Here is an 18889-nt window from a genome sequence, read left to right as displayed (position 1 = left end):
GTATGGATCTACTTGCCCTATGTTAAAAACAAGGGTTTGCTGGCTCACTTGCCCCTCTGTTGGTGACAAGAGAGCATAAACTGTATTTAGCATCCACTCGCCTGGTTAGCCAAGTACTTTTGTGCAGTACACAATCTGCCCGATTTGTTTTGGTGGCCCTGGGTAAAAAGTTAGCAATCTGACCCAGTAGTGCTCTGACTTTGCATGGTACTGACATGTTACAGGGAGATACCAGAGACCAAAGAGAAAGCGAAATGAGGTAACCAGATCTTTCTTTATGACATTCGAAATGTTGATGCCCTTTAATCCCAATATATACCGGCTTGCAAATCGGCACTCTTTCTTACAAAGAGTTGGGTGCCATTTGCCGAAGCATGTCCTTAAACTCTCTAGTTTATTTACCACATCCAATGTTGAAACTGTTGGGACTCAATTCTAATGCATCAGGCATGATGATTCTGCAGAGCTTTGATCTAGGACAGGTCAATAACAACCACAGTGCCATGCATTTGTTAGCACTTATTTCCTTATTTCACAGCTGCTCTGGGAGACAGGCAAGTATTTTATCTCAAGACAGGGAGGGAGAGAGAAGAAACGTGGTGGAGCACATGCTCCATGTCAGGCCAATCTGTCAACCACCCTATGAAGCACCATAACCATTTCACAGTCTCAAGGGGCTTTGCCAAAGTCACCCCTCCAGGGAGCAGTGGAACCAGAACTGGAAATAAGAAAGCTTGATACTTCTGGTTCATTCTCCTGCCCCATTCTGACACTGTCTAGCTCTCCAGTTCAAAATGCCACTTAGCACCTTGATTTAGGTGCTAATCACATCACCTAAAACCAGTTAAAAGCAGTTCCACTTAATCTTATTTTCTTTGAGTAAAATACTGAACCAAAGCAGTTACAAAAACTAAATATCTTCCATATTAAAAGGGTAACATCAGGTAGAATGCCTCAACTTTTTAAATGCAGTTTACTTGACTTTAAAAAAAAAAAGAAGAAAGAAAAGAAAACTGACATCAATGAGTTATATATTTTTGAGTTCAAAAGCCCAGCTTTAAAAATAACTTTTTAAAGAAATGTTTTAGGCTTGAGTTGACTCAAACAGGTAAAAGGACATGTAAACTTGTTGTGGATTTTTACCGTAATTTAATTATTTAGTCCTAACTTACTTGTTTAACAATTTTTGCTGCATCTGTGTTTCTCCTATAAAATATTTCCTTATATTCATCCATCCAGACTTCTGCAAGGCGAACTTGGTTGCGAGCAATCACCTGAGTGCCTTTTGGAAAGGTATGAGGGCTTTTGCTGCGAAAAACATGTCCAACAACAGAGCAAGGCATAATCTCCAACTGCCCACCACATTGCCACACCTGATAATTAATGATATTTGTTTAAATTTACAGTATTTTAGGAAAATCAAAGTGTTGCTTTTAAGCTCACCTTTAAGATACTAATAAAAACAAAATAAAAGATTTATTCCAGCTTTACAAATAGTCTCTGTTCACTGCCAGTTCAACTTAAGTTCTCAAAGATAAAGAACTATTATTAAATGGTACAGACCCAAGAGACAACCCCCCCCCACATTTTCAGAAATTACTTTAACAAAATAGTGATTTCAGAGCTCTCATAAAAATAAAGTCCACAATTTCTTCTTCTTTTTTTTTTTTTTTGCAAAAATTATTCAAGCTATCTAGTATCCACAGAAGACCAATGGCTCTTCTGCATTTGACTTCCACAGCAGACTTGGAGTAAGTGAGCCCAGACTCTATTTATCTCTTGTATATTCAATTTTGTGATCAAGAAACAAATTCCAGACAGTCATTATTACCAAAGCACAATCTATTAAACTTGATCATTATAAAAACTTCATACTATTTAGAGATAGAGGGTCAAAAAAACTTATTTGCATTAACTCTAAAATGGCAAATCACTAAATCAATACCTACTCACTTAAATATCTTGACAGTTTGTTCTGCCATAAATGAAAAATCTAAAAGTCATGTTTAATAATATGTGCTAATATTAGGGCAGTGGTTGTATTCTCTCTCTCTTTCTTTTTTTTTTGAACAAGTGAGAAAGCTTGGTGATATGTTTAGTTCAACAGACTGCTTGAGATCCAACATGTGCTGGGGGTTAGGAATACTTAAATGAAAAAAACAAGACCCCTGCCCTTAAGCAGCTCAAACTTGGCCAAGATCATCACTGCCATTATGTGATGAAGCCAGAGCCAAAACTTAAATCTTCCAACTCCTAGTTCAGTTCTTTTTCCACTACATTCCAGCCTAAGTGATAAGAAATGAATGACAAAATCATTGTAGAAAATGAACTCATGAAATCAAATACGTACATGTGGAGACCATCTAACACCTTTCTTTTATTTCTCATATTAACGTTTAATATGTATAGGGGAAAAAAGCTTGTTTAATCCGAAGAGTTAAGTTCAATGTCCTTTAAAATTATACATAAATGTTTTTCCATTCTGACTCGCTTGATAATCAACCAATTTCCTGAAGCACTAGATTTAATTATATTTATCTTGGCTGGAATTCAGTAGCTACAAGTGCATTAATTGGTGTTACTGCCTGGACACAGGCGTTTAACTGATTCTTCTTGTTACACTGGCAGCAATAAATAAATATATTAAGTTACACTTTAAGAGGAAATATATTTATTCTAAAATTTCTAACAATTAAATTTTAGAAAGCACAAAAAGTAAAGACTACATTCATCCATGATAATCTGTATCAGCCAGCTAGAAATATATATTTCATTGTTTAGTATGAGCGCTATATTTATAAACTTACTCTGAAAGACATTTCTATATTTTCACCTCCCCAAATTTCCATTTCTTCATCATAAGTTCCAATATATTCAAAATAGTCTTTTGATATGGAAAAAAGGCCTCCTGCAAAAGTGGGTGTTCTGAAAAATAATCCATTGTTAAACTTTGTTATAAAAACCAAATAAGAATAAAAACATATTTTAAGAGCAACTGAATCAAATGTACAAATAAATTAAAGAGAGATGACAATTTCAAGGCTTTATATAGATTAATAAAAACTAAAAATGCTATCTTCAAAGTCAAGTTTTGGGGGATGGGGAGGAAGAACTTTAAGTATCCTTCCCTAGCAGAACAAAATTATTGTGTCTTCTAACCAAACTTAAAAGATTCTCAAGGGAATTCCCTGGTGGTCAGTAGTTAGGACTCCGTGCTTCCACTGCTGGGGGCCCTGGTTCGATCCCTGGTAAGGAAACCAAGATTCTGGCCTCACGGCTCGGCCAAAAATAAAAAAGATTCTTAAGTAATGATTATAAGGAAGACATAAGAGCTCACTTAATTCTACTTCCTACTCAGTAACATCATGTATAAACAAGTACATAAATATATAAATGACTTTCCTATTCCTTCTATACAGAATATGTGTATTCTTTATTTTGTTAATGTGAATTACCTTTGCAGAAATTACTGTAAAAAGCAAAGAATGCATACGTATTCAAATACTTGAACTGTATATAAGACTTTGAGAGCAATCATCTTACTTAATTGGATAAGTTTCATCCTTCCTTCTTTGCTTCTCATGATCGGGAAGTGACTCCCAGCCAAATGAAAGACTCCAGTCAAAATTCCCACGGTTGTGGTTACTTCCATAAGGAGAAGGTTTGTTGAATTCGAACGTGTTCAGATCTATGGATGCAATATCTGGGCTCACGACAGCAGTGTAGTTCTCAGCTATTCTGGCCAACAAAGGTTCTAACCAGCCATAGAAACACTCACCTAGAAGGAATACAATTTTAATTAATTCAATGAAAACGCTCAGGGTTTTTTCCTTTTGTGTTTTGGAAGAGGGTTTACAGAGAAATGAGAATAACCAAGTCATTAGTGTTTTGAACATTTATATAGGGGAGATTTCTTAAAGGTTTCTTGTGAGATAAGGGTAGGATGAAAAATATAAGACAAGATTAAGCATAGTTAGTAAATGACTGATTTTTTTAACCTTACAATGGAAGCAAAATGATACTGATATATTTAAGTTTCAGACTGTGTATTTCTGTTTAAAATGGGCTATGAATCAAGGATAATGTTTTGCTGATCCATACCACCTAGCTCCAGAAGTGTTCTGATTTACTTAAACTTGTCTCCCTGAGTAAGGTACAGTAACTGAAATCTTTATTTCTCTGACAGGTTCTTAGGAGAAAATAAGTAAAGGAATCAGAATATTCTGATTTTAGTAGTTGGAGACAAAGTACCATTCAAACCTGCCCAGCGCTAATGAAAGAGAGTGGAGGAGTGGCATGAAAGGTCTGGGTTCTGGCCCCAGGCCAGGCTGTCTCACATCACACATGGAGTTCAGGAGATGTGGCATGTACAATGCTACTCAGGGCTTCCCATCATTCAGTGGAGTTTGGCAGTCATGGTCCAGGAGGACCATCAGACACATTTGCCTGGAGGGGAAGAATGCCCAGTCTGACAGTATTGTAATTTTGGACCAGGAGAGGGAATGCTGGAGAAGCAGCCATTTCCTTTTGAAAACACCTCTCCTGGATTACCTTTAGACCTTTCTTAAATGCTGGGTATTAAGAGAATACTGAGGGCTTCCCTGGTGGCGCAGTGGTTGAGAGTCTGCCTGCGGATGCAGGGGACACGGGTTCGAGCCCTGGTCTGGGAGGATCCCACATGCCGCGGAGCGGCTGGGCCCGTGAACCACGGCTATTGAGCCTGTGCGTCTGGAGCCTGTGCTCCGCAACAAGAGAGGCCGAGACAGTAAGAGGCCCGTGCACCGCGATGAAGAGTGCCGCCCCCCTCCACGCCGCTCGCCGCAACTAGAGAAAACCCTCGCACAGAAACGAAGACCCAACACAGCCAAAAATAAATAAATAAATTTATATTAAAAAAAAAAATAGTCACAGGACAAGGCAGTTCCCATTCTACCATTTAAAAAATAGAAAAAAAAAAAGAGAATACTGAATGTGAAAGCTCTAAAGAGACTCAAGCAAATCCAAAAGCCCTTCTGTAACAATTAGCATATGCTGAAAACCATTTGCTTGGTCAAACATAACCTAAAGGCTGGCCAATCCAAAGCTAAACACTCACACAAAGAGTAAAACTCACTAAACTTAGAGCTCGAGGGAATAAGTGACATTTTAATAATACCTAACATGTACATTAAACATTGACTCTAAAAATACTGTCTAAGTACTTTATTTAAAATCACTGACACTGAAAAAAAATTAAAATACAAAGAAAAAAACCCCAACAGCAACAAAAACAAACAAAAGCTAACAACATTCATGGGAAAGATACCAGAAGCTGTAAAGGGGCACCCCTAACTTGGCACAAAAAGGAGTGTGTGAATCTTTGGGGGAAAAAAAGAACTGAAATATAAAAAGTAAAAGTGTTAGGACTAGGACAAAGTTTAATGATAGGGTTGACTACACTTAAACAAACAAAACTTTCACTCACTTTAAAGTGTAGTAATCAAGAATAATAAGGAAAACCACATTTTTTTGACAAAATGAGCATAGAAAACATCCTAGGCATGGATAACTCGCTGGGGAAGCTGTTCACTGGAGGCCATAAAGTTAAGGAGCCTCAAACAAAAGGACGTAAGATCTTTGAATAAGTGAAAGGAATTTCCTACCCAGAGCTGTAACCTGCTTGGGCTGTCACTGCTATAATCACTAGCTGAAAATGATGTTAAAGAAAATGCAATTAGGCATTTAAAGAAAAGGCTTCCTTACCTTTTAAGTTAGAGGGAGGGGGAGGGAAAATGTTACAACTATGTCTATACATGTATACTTACAGTGAGCATCTAAAAATGTGAGTGTTTCAGCTGTTGCTACTGTTGCTCCTAGCAACCTTGCAGTGATCAGACCTTTTCTCTCCTTTTGTCTGATTATTTTTACGATAGAAAATTGTTTTATATATTCCTCTAGTTTACCATGCAAGTACTCTGTAAGAAAAAAAATCAAGATTAACTCCTTTCTAAGTATATTTTCATATATATGAAAGCTAATAAAGAAACCACAGGGCAATGAGTCCTCCACATGCATAATCTTAACGGTTGTACACATCCATCCTTAAGACAAAAATTATATCTTCAACTCTTATTGGAAAACAAAAATTATATATACAGATCTTAACTTTTGAACGATTATAATGAGTGACATTACCACACATAGTTATCCTGCCCATGTCATATCAGTAAACACAATGTGTTTGGAGGGGGAGACTTCCAAAGGAATAGGCCCCAGGAGTTAAGAAGACTCATTTAGAGGCCAGAGAAAAGGGACAAAGGAGTGAAAGAAACTGAATTTGGCCAAAAAGATATTTGATTCTTATTTAAATTGGCATTTAAATCTGCAAATGTATAGAAAAATTTCAAGTATCAAAAAAATTATCTGATATTTAGGCAGTGGTCAAAATAATTTAAGACCAAAATCTTGAGAGAAAGATGAGTAGGAAAATCCAGGGCTACAGCAGTTTGGGAATATTTCTACAAAGAGTCAGCAAAAAGTTTTTGAAAGCTCTAGAGTCTCCTGACACAGAATTTTTTCCAGTAAAAATACGAAGGAAGAAAAGAGTATGTAAATCAGGAATGAGGTTAGAAACAGGCAAAATTTTAGTCATGGGTGTGTATAATTTAAGGTACTCAATATTCCAATTTGGATGACATACATACTAGGCAAGAGTTAAAATAGCAGGTAAAAGAAAAACACATCAATCAAGTCAATCAAGTGTTGTCCATATTTTTAAACAACGTCTTAAGCCTGCTTGTTCACCATTGAATTGACTCTTTGTTGAGTATATAATGCAATTCTTCAAGTGGCCTTCTTGGACCCATAGCACAGACTCAAAAAGATTTGGGAATATTGAGAACACCAGCAAACATCCTGGGTAGATGTTTGCTTCTGCCAGATTTCAGAAGCAATTGCAGGTGACTTTGACTTTATCTGTAATTACATATTTTTAAAAATTCTCCAGTGGTGCAGATAAGAGAGTTGCTTATTTAAAGCTTAAACATTCATGAAGGAGGTAAGAGTCCAGGAATAATTTTTGTGGAAAAATAAGCCTATCTAAACATTATCGTCTCAGGGTAACAGATTAACTTTTTTAACACCTTCTAAGTACCTCAGAATTAATACTCTGAAAGACAAGTAGGATTGTAATTTGTCTTAAAAATATAATCATAGCTATTTCTGCTTTAATCATAGACTTATAGAGCAACTTAAAAATAGAAACATTTTAAAGGTCTTAATGGCAGTTGATTTTTAAAACGGAGTCACTACAGATTCCTTCAATAAACCCTCCCACTGTTCATATGTTAAGAAATTTTTATACACCCACAACTTCTGAACTTCCTATAAATTCTTACCTGCCCTTTAAATTTAGCCCCCATCCACATCCTAATTTTATGAAGTTAAAAACACAAAGCCGTGAAATCAGATTTCCTGGGTTTGATTTATAGCACCATTACTTTTAGCTATGTGACCCTGGGCAAATTATTTTACCTTATTATACCTCGGTTTCTTTACCTATAAAGTGAGATAATAGAAAAAATGGGGCTAATAGGACTAACCCTCACAGGGAATTGTTAGGAGGATACAATGAGAGATTATTGTACAAATAAAACATTTAAGACAAGAACTAACTAGCACATGGTCTATGCTCTGAAAATCTTAATTATATTTCGTTTGCTATCATTGGGATTTAGCTATCAGTTAACTGATTACCTACATATTTATGCTGCTTTTCCTTAAGCAAATTGAAGTCAGGGACTATGGTTTCTACTTCACAAGCTCTTCTATGGTAACAAGGGACACATTTTCCACAGTGGGGGACTCGTTAGATAGTTCTTTGACTGATTCAATAAGACAAATTACACTACTATTCAAAGATAGCCCTCGCCAAGAAAACTTTTCCAAATCTATTGTTGATTGCTATAAAGAATTATAAAAAATACTCAGACCCTTTGACCAAGCAGTCCTACCTCTCCTAACTTATCTAAGGATATAATTCAAAAAAAGGGAAAATAACATAAGCACAAGGATATTTATTGTAGTATTACATATAGTAAGGCTAAGGGGTAAATAAAAGTGAATGGTTAAGTAAAATGTATCTAGTCCATTTTTGTCATTAAAACTAAAGTTTTGAAGGTAACAGAAACAGGCTAATAATGTTACATGAAAATGTCAGATTTCTAAACTAGATTTCTGACATGGATATAATTAGATAAACATTATATGTTTATGTAGACAGTGATTAGGAGAGAAAAGATTAAAATGGTTGAAACATTAGGTTGAAACATTAGGTTAAAAATGTTATGCTTTATTCACTTACAACCACGTCTAAAGTCTGGATACATCTTATAATTAATTGATGACATGTCACCTAATAGGTAGTGGGTTTTTTTTCCCCATGGTCTGTAAAGTAATGACTTACCTTACAGTAGATGGTGCTTTGGATTTGATGGGAGTGTTATCCTCAGTTTACAGATATAAGGAAACTGCTCATTAGTGCTGGAGCTAGAATTTGACTTTAAGGAATCCAGTTCCAAACTTGGGCTCATTCAGGAATAAATTTTGCAATCGTTGAAATAATCTGTATTTGTTTGGTACTTAAAATACTTGTAATGTTTGAAAACTCAGTAAATTGTAGTATTTGCCTGATTATCCTTGTGAGTCCAATTTAAAATGTGTAACTTAGCAACTGATTATTGACATAAAATTAAGTGAAAGTTCATTAAAGATTTTGGCTAGCTTTGTAAATGGTATTGGAATATTTAAAAGCGCCAAAATAAAACAGGATGTGGTAACTCTTCAGTAATTTTTAACTACTCTTTGATATTATTAATATATTATTTATATTAATACTTCTAATCTTTAAAACAACCCTAGGAGTTATGTACTAATGTATTCCCTCATTTCTAAGCTATAAAATTATATACTTCTTATAAGCAATGGCATGTTCGTTTAATTGGCTGTAAGGGTCTTTTATTCTACTGGTATGTAAACTAATGATGTATTATACAATAAATTTGATGAAATATGGCATTTCCCCCATTTTACAGATAACGAAACTGAGGTATAGGGGGGTTAAGTAACTTTCCCAAGTTACATAGCTGGTTAGGACCAGAACTGGGATTCAAATCAAGGCAGCCTAACTCAAGGCTCAAGTGTGTGCTCTTAACCACTATGTCTTACAATAAAAGTCTCATATTGAGGACTACAAAGTTATAAATAATGGTGTTTCACACATTTCTGAACTCCAAAATATTTGAATATGGACTTCCTTGGATTCTCCCTTCATCCATCATATATAGCATCCAAGACACTATATTCAAGATCTGAGGTGGCATACAGAGAGCACAATATACCCAAATAGACTTTGGACAACGCCACATGGATTTACTTAGGAAACAATCTAATTTGCATGTGCTTTCTTACCATCTACACTAGCATCATCCACCAAAATGATCTCCTTCAGCAATATGGCAGGTGAAGAATAGAGCACGCTGTGGACAGTTCTAAGCAGCGTGGACCATGCTTCATTATGAAAAACTATTATGACACTGGTGGTAGGCAGGGGAGGACAGCGCTTAAATTTTTGTTCAATACATCTAGAAAAAGTCAAAGTAGAAGAAAAATTATGAATTTTATTACTTTATTTCACAGCTATACCATTACTAAATTATCATTATTTGAACCTTTAAAAGAATAGAAATGATAGTGGACACTTTATTTATATGTAAGATGATCTTAATGCTATATAAAGGCAAATAGATCAAAACAAAATTTCTTACAAATAGACCACTCACCCAGAGATCATGTCCACTGATATTGATCACATGTCACGAATTAAAACATGCTATTGTAAGCTTTCTCCATAATATAATTTTAAATACAAATAACATTTTAAATAAGAAAAATAACCTAAAAGTGAGACAACCTGTAAAAATAGCAAATACTTGTAACTGCTCAAATACAAACCAAGTTTTTTTCTTTCCTTGTAGAAATCATGCATTTTTCTTAACATTTGCAATTTTTAATTATTAAATGAATATTCATCTTTGTAGAGATTATCTTAAATTAGATACTTTCCTAGGAATGTAATATTTTTTAAGTTTAATCAATTTCCTTAACCTGTAACTGAACCAAAAGGGGAAAAAATTGCTTACTATAAAGCCTATTTCCTTCAGCAAAAACTTAAGTACCTACCATATGCCATGCTGTGTTAAAGATTTTGCTCCAGTAAGGAGGGAGACCCTAAATAGTTTTTGACTGATTAGCGGTATTACTCATTCACTAAAAACTTTAGTTATAAATTTATCTTGAATTCATTTTGATAGCAATGTCATCCTCAATGAAAATAATCTTCATATGAAGCCATTGGGGTATGTGTGGGTCTGTACAATCTCCAGGCTTTGAGAATGGAGATGACCACAGTCCCTCACCTGCTGAGTTGAGGTGAGGATCAAATGAAATAACATACAGGAGAGGGCTTCAAAACACTGTAAAATCAAACAGAGTGAAGCTGGGACATAAAACATGTGTGATCTATGGTAAAGATAAATAAGTAAAATAACTGGATCTTTGATAACCATAAATGGTTGTACAATTTTAGACAACAGACTATGAAATCCTCCTACACAGTCAAAAGCCACTATAAGTAGTGTGTGAACAATCAAACAGTGCTGTTCAAACCCAAAGATAAGGAAGTAAATCATTCACTCATGGAGACAGGAGCCCAGCACACTTTGGTTGCCCTGCCAGGGCCAATGGGGAAACCAGAGCCCCCAGAATGGTGGCCTGGGAAAGCCACCCTAAAAGAGAGATTCTACAAACTCTCATTAATTACTACTTTTACAGCCATACCTCAGTATGAATGTGTTTCAAATCCTTTCCTGAGAGGAGGTCTTTAGGTTGAAATATTTGTAGTGATAAGAAAGGAATTAAATTAGGGATAAAATATTGAGAGGGCGTCAACACCACTGAGTAGGAAAAGAGGAGGAAGGTGAAACTGATTTTGCTTTCTAGGACCATCATGATTTTAAAGTGTAACATACATACATAGCCAGAAGAAAATAATCACATTCATCCTCACTGGTAGATGAAAGCAAATGATTTATTCTAAAGTGAATTTTGGATAAACTATCAATTAAAAATAAAGTCCAAACACAAACTACCTATTTATCTATCTTCGAATTAAAATTACATGGAAACAAATGACTAAATATAAGCTTGTATTTTTAATACATAAAGTCTTATAAGCCAACATAAAAGTATAAGTAAAAATTATGAAAAGCTCCATACTATAGTATTTCTTTTTTAGGAAAAAAATTTATAATTTTGTCTTATAAGCATTTGGGGGAGGGAGTTTGGGGATTTAAAAAAAAATTTCCTATATTTATTTGTCACGTGACTAATTAATATAGTATTAATATAGAATTATGAAAAGGTTTTGAAGATTTAAAGTATGACACTTTACAAAAATTCACACTAGGGCTTCCCTGGCGGCACAGTGGTTGAAAGTCCGCCTGCCGATGTAGGGGACACGGGTTCGTGCCCCGGTCCGGGAGGATCCCACATGCCGCGGAGCGGCTGGGCCCGTGAGCCATGGCCACTGAGCCTGCGCGTCCGGAGCCTGTGCTCCGCAACGGGAGAGGCCACAACAGTGAGAGGCCCGCGTACCGCAAAAAAAAAAAAAAAAAATTCACACTAATAAAGTGTTATCTCTTTAATCTCACAAGGCTTTCCCTCAGTTTAAGCAAGGATTTATTTGCTTAACTGATAAGTACTAATATCAAGTAAAAGTGTCATGTTATATCATCAATGCAAGTGATAATAAAATTTCACAGTATGATTTCATAAGCCCCATTTATTTTGAAACAATTAGCATGCTCAACTTATGTTTAAAAGTTGTTTCACATGTCATTTAAAGTAGTGAAATTCAAATAACTAGCCAAAGTGATTACAGATTCCCAGTCAAACCATTTGAAAAATTTGGCATACAGAAATGTGCTTAAATTATCAGTCACAAGACCATCTGGCTTCGGGAGAAACTGGATCTATATTTCTAATGAGCATGTAAAAGATTAGCAGTTCTTCAGAAAATGTGTTCCTTGATGATATAAGTTAAATTTAAAGTATGAAAGTATTAAATCTTCACAGTTCTAGGTACACATTCCTGTCCAAAAAAAAAGGTTCTTTGCGTGCATAGCTATTTTGCACTTACATATTGATTAACATTATTGAATATTACTGCAGTTTCTCAAAGCTATATTGGAGAAAAGGCTTATCCTGAGCTCCCTTTGTCATGTCAGAGAATAAAAATCATGCTTCTTGATTTGTGATGGGAATTGCTTTTCAACCAAGACCTCTCCCAAAATCAGTAAAGGGCCATATTGCGTTTTAACCTATTAGCATAAAAAAGGAACTATACTATGCCCTGTCAGAACAACTAGAATATTCTACATTCATTTGTTTCTTCACACATTCATTTAAAATGATGAGCAATTTAACCTTGAATCACACAGATTAGAATAGAGCAACAGAAATCTAATCTACATAGCTTCAATATTGAGGAACTCATAGTTGGAGCAGGTATTCATGATCATAAACCTAGAAAAATATGAAGGAAGCAATAGACCTAAGTCTACTAAAGTACTTTTCTTCAGGTTCACTTATAAATTTAATTGTCGTAACTAGAAAGCAAAACATGTAAGCACTGTTTGCTTACAGTTTGTCTATCTTGCACTTTTAACAAATCTACAGATTGTTTAAAAGTGCTGAAATTCATTTTAGCCATTTCAGTTCAAATAGAGCATTTGAATACTACCTCAAAGATAACAAGATGGTTAACTAAGAACAAAGAGACAGCACAGTAGAATCGGGGGCTGGGGGAGATTTTAATCAAAATGCTGTATATTTGAGATAAACATGTAAACAAAGTGACAATGAAAAGCAATGTTGGCCTCTCAGAAGAGAAAGGGAGAAAACTCTATAAATACAAGAGCTTATTCAACAAAACTCCAGAGAAAGAATCACAGTTGAACTAGTAATTAAAACAATACTGTCGGGCTTCCCTGGTGGCACAGTGGTTGAGAGTCCACCTGCCGATGCAGGGGACGCGGGTTCGTGCCCCGATCCGGGAGGATCCCTACATGCCGCAGGGCGGCTGGGCCCGTGAGCCTTGGTCGCTGAGCCTGCGCGTCCGGAGCCTGTGCTCCGCAACGGGAGAGGCCACAACAGTGAGAGGCCCATGTACCCCAAAAACAAACAAACAAAAAAACAATACTGTCTCTTAAAAGAAAGGTTACAAAACACAGGACATTCTGAAATGTAGTTATAGCACTAAAAGTAGCCACAAAGTCCATGACTTAGCTCATAAACTATCATAGCTCCAAAATCTTGCCACAGTTTTTAATATTTCTATTCTATAGCAATACACAGAAGAACAGAAACAACTCCTCCACCTCCCACATTTCCCATAAAATCCACCTCATATTTCCTCCCTTAATGGATGAGAAAACTAAAGCATTTAAGAATAAAGGATTTCCTTGTGGTTCTATAGAGGTCAGATCTAGAATTCAGTTTTCTAATTTCTAAGATGATAATTTTTCACATCTGCAATGCCTCACTAAACATAGATATAGAAATCTAGCCTCAATAACAATAAGCAAAAAATAATTAAGACAGGTTAAATAAATGGTATTTGTCGATTCTTTGCCTCAAAGTGACTAAAGAACAAGCAACTTCCTTAACTAATGCCCCTCCCCTGAAAACCCTCCTGATAAACACTAAACAGTGAATATTCTTCAACATACTCAGGAGGTCGAGTGTCTGGTCCAAGATCTCGGTGTAAAGAAATCCTGTCACTTGCAAAAGCATTAAAACAGTGTTTTGCTTCTCCACGTTCTTTTTCCTTCTGCTCTTCAATACTTAAATTGGTTGTCTTGAATGCTTTGCCAGAAGCACCAGGTGCATTAGAATCCTGAGGCGGGCGGTCAAGAATGGGTTTCAGTTCTGCTGCTGTATAATATCCTTGCAAACAGGGTCTCTCACCAGCATCAATGTTTTGCCTGACAGGTGCTCCTATTTGCATTTTTGGCATTGCATCTTTAATATTGTTTACAGCTTCTAGCATTAAATCAAACATCTTGTTTTTGTTTTTCATGTTTCTTTCCATCCTTGATTCCTCTTTGGAATATTGAACACTTACTTCTCTTTGCATTAAAATCAAAAATATTATAAAGAAAAAAACTACTGCACCAAGTTTCCAGAACTTTTTATGGTAATGTCTTTTAAGATGTAGTTTTACTAGTCGTTTTAGGTGAGCCATTCTGACATTAAAAGCTTGTCACTTGACAAATAACAGTTACAGTTTCCTCTGTTACATATATTTTTTATCATAGATTTGCTGGCAAGAAGGTTTCCTTAAATTGCAATACCTATAAACAGAAATGACAGGTTAGTAGCTATTCATTCCTATAGGCATGGTTCACTTCATTCACTCAGCCAACAACTGACCATAAGCTATAAACAATGTACTCTTATGGTTAATAACAATACAAAGATATCTTGCCCTCAAGAAAATTACACTTTTGGAAGAACACAGTTGCTATCATTAACTATAATCTATCGGGGTTATAAAATATTAGAGACTTCTCTCCAGTAAAAAATACATTGTTAACTCTGCCTAATATCTGCCATATAATATGCATAAATGAGTTTTATAAATATATTTTGAGTTTTTTAAAAAAAATCTTAGCTCTGGGGCTTCCCTGGTGGTGCAGTGGGTGGGAATCTGCCTGCCAATGCAGGGGACACGGGTCCGATCCCTGGCCCGGGAAGATTCCCACATGCCGCGGAGCAACTAAGCCCGTGTGCCACGACTACTGAGCCTGCGCTCTAGAGCCCGTGCTCTGCAACAAGAGAAGCCATGACAATGAGAAGCCCACGCACAGAACAAAGACCCAACACAGCCAAAAAAAAAATTAAATAAATAAATAAATTTATTTAAAAAAAAAATCTTAGCTCAATAACCAAGGGGCTAAAGAACTTCATTAAGCTGATTGTAAAGAAAGGGGTAATCCATAAGAAAGCAAAGGTACACTGACAGGTACTGTAAGGCATACATCTAAAACTGTGGCTTTTAAGAAGTTCACCATCAACCTATGAACTTCAACTAAATCAATTAAGATGATAAAGCAGCTTCATCACCAAGTAAATTGGCATTCTCCCAAATCTGCTCACTTGATAGCACTTGTTGAATTTAACAGATCCAATAAAGACTGGAAAATTAAGATAATGTGTTGTTGTTATATAACAGCTATTTTCAATAACTCACACAAACACACACAAAAAAATAAGAAGAAATAGGAAAAAAATGGCAGTGAGCATCACTTGGAAGTGTCTCTGAAGAGGCAATAGAGATCATTGTTATAAAAGCAGTATCTGGTGCAACAAAATGCTGCTTGCACTTGATCCTAAGAACAGAGCAGCATGTTTACCAAACCCTAGTATGGGACATCAGGAGCAAAAGAAACGAAAAATAAAAGAGGACACTGACTACTGCCAGAATCACAGTGAAGACGGACTTTCTTCATGATGTCTAAAAAAATGTACTGTGAAGGGTTCAGTACATGATTACATACCATGCACCATTATAGTCAGTCAAGTAATTAGCAGAGACAAAAGGGCAAGGAAAATGCCTTTGCTCCCTAACCCTAAACACATTTTAAGAAAAATGTCTATAGGAGTAAAAATTAACACTTTATTTAACTTCTTTTCCAAAGTTATCACTAAATTTAAAATTTAGTGATATTACTAAATTTAAAATAAGAAAACCAAGTTCTGAGATGGATTCTTTGGTCTTTAGCAAAAAATTTGGAGCTGAATAAACAAAATAGGCAGAACTTGAAAACTTAGTTCTACATACTATTTCTAATTGGACTGCTCTATATGTTTTCAGTACAGACTGGATACTTTGGTTCCAACAGAGACCTCATTTATGATGTTTTGCCCATAAAAATGAGATTCCAATATTTCTGAGCTTTGGTTGCTTCAAGAGCCTCATGTAAGGATTAAAAGGACCTCTTAAGATTTTAACATCATTTTAAGATATAATGTAAGGAGTTTCAGACCACACAATTGCGGTTATATCGTTTCCTACGTGTCAAATGTTGTGCTAGGCTATGGCTATTAAGGTACCTTAAAGGTAAGCTTCAAGGAGCAGAGGTCAGTATGAACGATGGCACTTCAACAGGCAACCACAAAGCAGCGTGATATGATGGAGACTACGAAAGCACATGGAGGATACGAAGAAATGTTAGAGAAAATTTCCCAGCAATGACACCATTGAGCAGAATCTTGACAGATAAGCAATTTGTAGGCTGGTGGGCAAGAGACAGGAGAGAGAGGGAATGGTAGATGCAAAGGCATACGGCAAGAAAAGATGTGGTCAATCCTTGGGTACAGCAGAAGTGGAGGGCACAGGCAGGAAAGGGCAGGAGGTGAGGCTGGAAGTTCAGTTAAAGACCAGCTCACACAGTGAATTTGGAATCTACCAATTTTGTCCTGAATGAATAGAATGGAAAGTACTGAATGATTTTAAGGAAGGATCGTAATCATATTTATGTTTTAGAAAAATCACAGGTTCCTCGGCGCCAGTAAAGGTAATGTACACCAAAGAGTTGAGGGAAGCAGGAAGGATGGAGAGGGCTGACTCAAGAGTCCAAGAAATGAGATCGAATAGGACTCGGTGAGAGAAAGAGAAGAATGGGAGGTGGATGGGGAGAGTGATGACATTGACAAAGGCAGGGAATATAGGTAGAAAGATTTGGGATGGGATGTTCAATTTTGGTCATGACAAATTTGAGGTGCTGGTAGGGTTTCCAAGGTGAGTTCCCATGAGCAAAAAGATACATAGGACTGAAAATTAGGGAAAAGCTCTGTGCTAAAGATGAACTTTGACAGTCTTGGGGTACAAAAGAGTTCACCTACAGTATATAAAGTAAGGAAGGCCAGAGAAATAGCTACAATTAAGGGTTAGGGGAGGAAAAAAGAGAAACTGGAAAGAAAGAGCAAAAGGAATGAGAAAACAAAACAAAGGAGAATCAAGGGAGAATAGATTGTCAGATAATGTATCCATGTCAAGTGGATACAATCTACATCTTACCCTTGAGAGATGTTAATTGTTTGACAGTGGTTGATCTTTAAAAGTAAACTTCACGAGACCTGGTCCAATGGGCTTTAGTGCAAACCAGAAATGAACTTTGGCAGAGAATCCAATAGGCTAGTTGTAGTCATGCCCCCAAGATCCTAGGGCTTAGGATTCAGGACACTTTCAGACTAACGGGGCAACAATAATCTAAGAGGTTCCAGGGAGATAAGGATGGCCAAAATGTTGAGTTTTCATAGGATAATGGTTCCCCAACTTATGAAATACAACTTGATCACCTTTCTCTCTTCTAATGGCCTACCCACAAATATGATTTCTGCATAAAATATTCATGCTTGGGGCTTCCCTGGTGGCGCAGTGGTTGAGAGTCCACCTGCCGATGCAGGGGACATGGGTTCGTGCCCCGGTCCAGGAAGATCCCACATGTCGCAGAGCGGCTGGGCCTGTGAGCCATGGCCGCTGAGCCTGCGCGTCCGGAGCCTGTGCTCCGCAATGGGAGAGGCCACAACAGTGAGAGGCCCGCGTACCACAAAAAAAAAAAAAAAAAAAAAAAATATATATATATATATATATATATATATATATATTCATGCTTGACAACAGATAGATGTAAATTAACTTATGTTCATCCCCCTTTCTGTCTCTGAGACAATCATCAAATATCCCCTTCTCCAGTGCTATTTAGTGATACTAAATTTCTTCAGTAGCCAGGATAAGCTAGATTAGGAATTTGAGAAGGAATGAGGTGGTCTCCTTAGAATGTTTTAACACAACATAGAACAGGAAAGAGTCCCGGGAAAGTATAGAGTAGAAGGAGATGACAGAACAAGATCTTCCTCTTTTTTAAAAAATAATTTATTTATTTATTTATTTATTTATTGGCTGCATTGGGTCTTCATTGCTGCACGAGGGCTTTCTCTAGTTGCAGCAAGCTGGAGCTACTCTTCGTTGCGGTGTGTGGGCTTCTCATTGCAGTGGCTTCTCTTTGTTGCAGAGCACGTGCTCTAGGGCACGCAGGCTTCAGTAGTTGTGGTTTGTGGGCTCTAGAGCACAGGCTCAGTAGTTGTGGCTCACGGGCTTAGTTGCTCCGTGGCTTGTGGGATCTTCCTGGACCAGGGATCAAACCCATGTTCCCTGCATTGGCAGGCAGATTCTTATCCACTGCGCCACCAGGGAAGCCCCAGAGTGAGATCCTTCTACAGTAGTGATGGGTTTTCCAAAACATTTTATGCCAGAAATCATATCTGTGGGTAGGATGGGGAATTGGAAAGAAGGATTGAATTAATGAGGCCAGTAGAAGAGAGTTCTTTTTTAAGGATGCATTATAAACTAGAGGAGTTCATCAATAGGGTAATAATCCTATACTGTGTGCATGTTTATCTATTTAAGCGAGTCACTCAGTTAGGTTTTAGTATAGGATATCTCTAATGAGAGAGTCAAGACAAGCTCATAAAGGACATGAATAGTATCTCCCTTACTCATGGTTGTTTTTTTGGCACTTACCACAATGTTGGTGACATAATGGGTACCCAATAAATGTTTGTTGACTAGAAAAGGGATGAAAGAAGACCAAGATTTCATTTACTATCAGAAATAGTTAATTTTTGTTAAATGTTGATTAGGTCCCTGATACTTTAACACTTAACTACATAAGTTCTCTTTTAGTCTTTCCAACAATCTTGCAAAGTTTATGCTATTCCCATTTTA

General features: G+C 36.5%; 1 protein-coding gene across 5 annotated transcripts in view; it reads right to left on the bottom strand.

The window, feature by feature from the left end:
- Nucleotides 1–18889, bottom strand: part of GALNT3 (polypeptide N-acetylgalactosaminyltransferase 3) — a 46902-nt gene that overhangs the window by 8127 nt on the left and 19886 nt on the right. For all 5 annotated transcript variants that reach the window (XM_022569931.3, XM_022569932.3, XM_089916742.1 and 2 more), the window contains 6 exons: nucleotides 13827–14450; nucleotides 9448–9620; nucleotides 5805–5954; nucleotides 3544–3778; nucleotides 2808–2925; nucleotides 1173–1373 (listed from right to left, as the gene is read on the bottom strand). In XM_022569931.3, the coding sequence (XP_022425639.2) occupies nucleotides 1173–1373; nucleotides 2808–2925; nucleotides 3544–3778; nucleotides 5805–5954; nucleotides 9448–9620; nucleotides 13827–14341 (1392 nt within the window). In that variant the 5' untranslated portion in view covers nucleotides 14342–14450. The remainder of the gene's footprint in view (nucleotides 1–1172; nucleotides 1374–2807; nucleotides 2926–3543; nucleotides 3779–5804; nucleotides 5955–9447; nucleotides 9621–13826; nucleotides 14451–18889) is intronic.

Source organism: Delphinapterus leucas, chromosome 8 (assembly GCF_059928025.1).
Source record: "Delphinapterus leucas isolate spDelLeu-1000000601 "Yukka" chromosome 8, BTC_Dleu_Yukka2, whole genome shotgun sequence".
In the NCBI taxonomy this organism is placed as follows: Eukaryota; Metazoa; Chordata; class Mammalia; order Artiodactyla; family Monodontidae; genus Delphinapterus; species Delphinapterus leucas.
The sequence above is the reverse complement of the archived record's forward strand: the minus strand, read 5'-3'. Positions and strand labels throughout refer to the sequence as shown.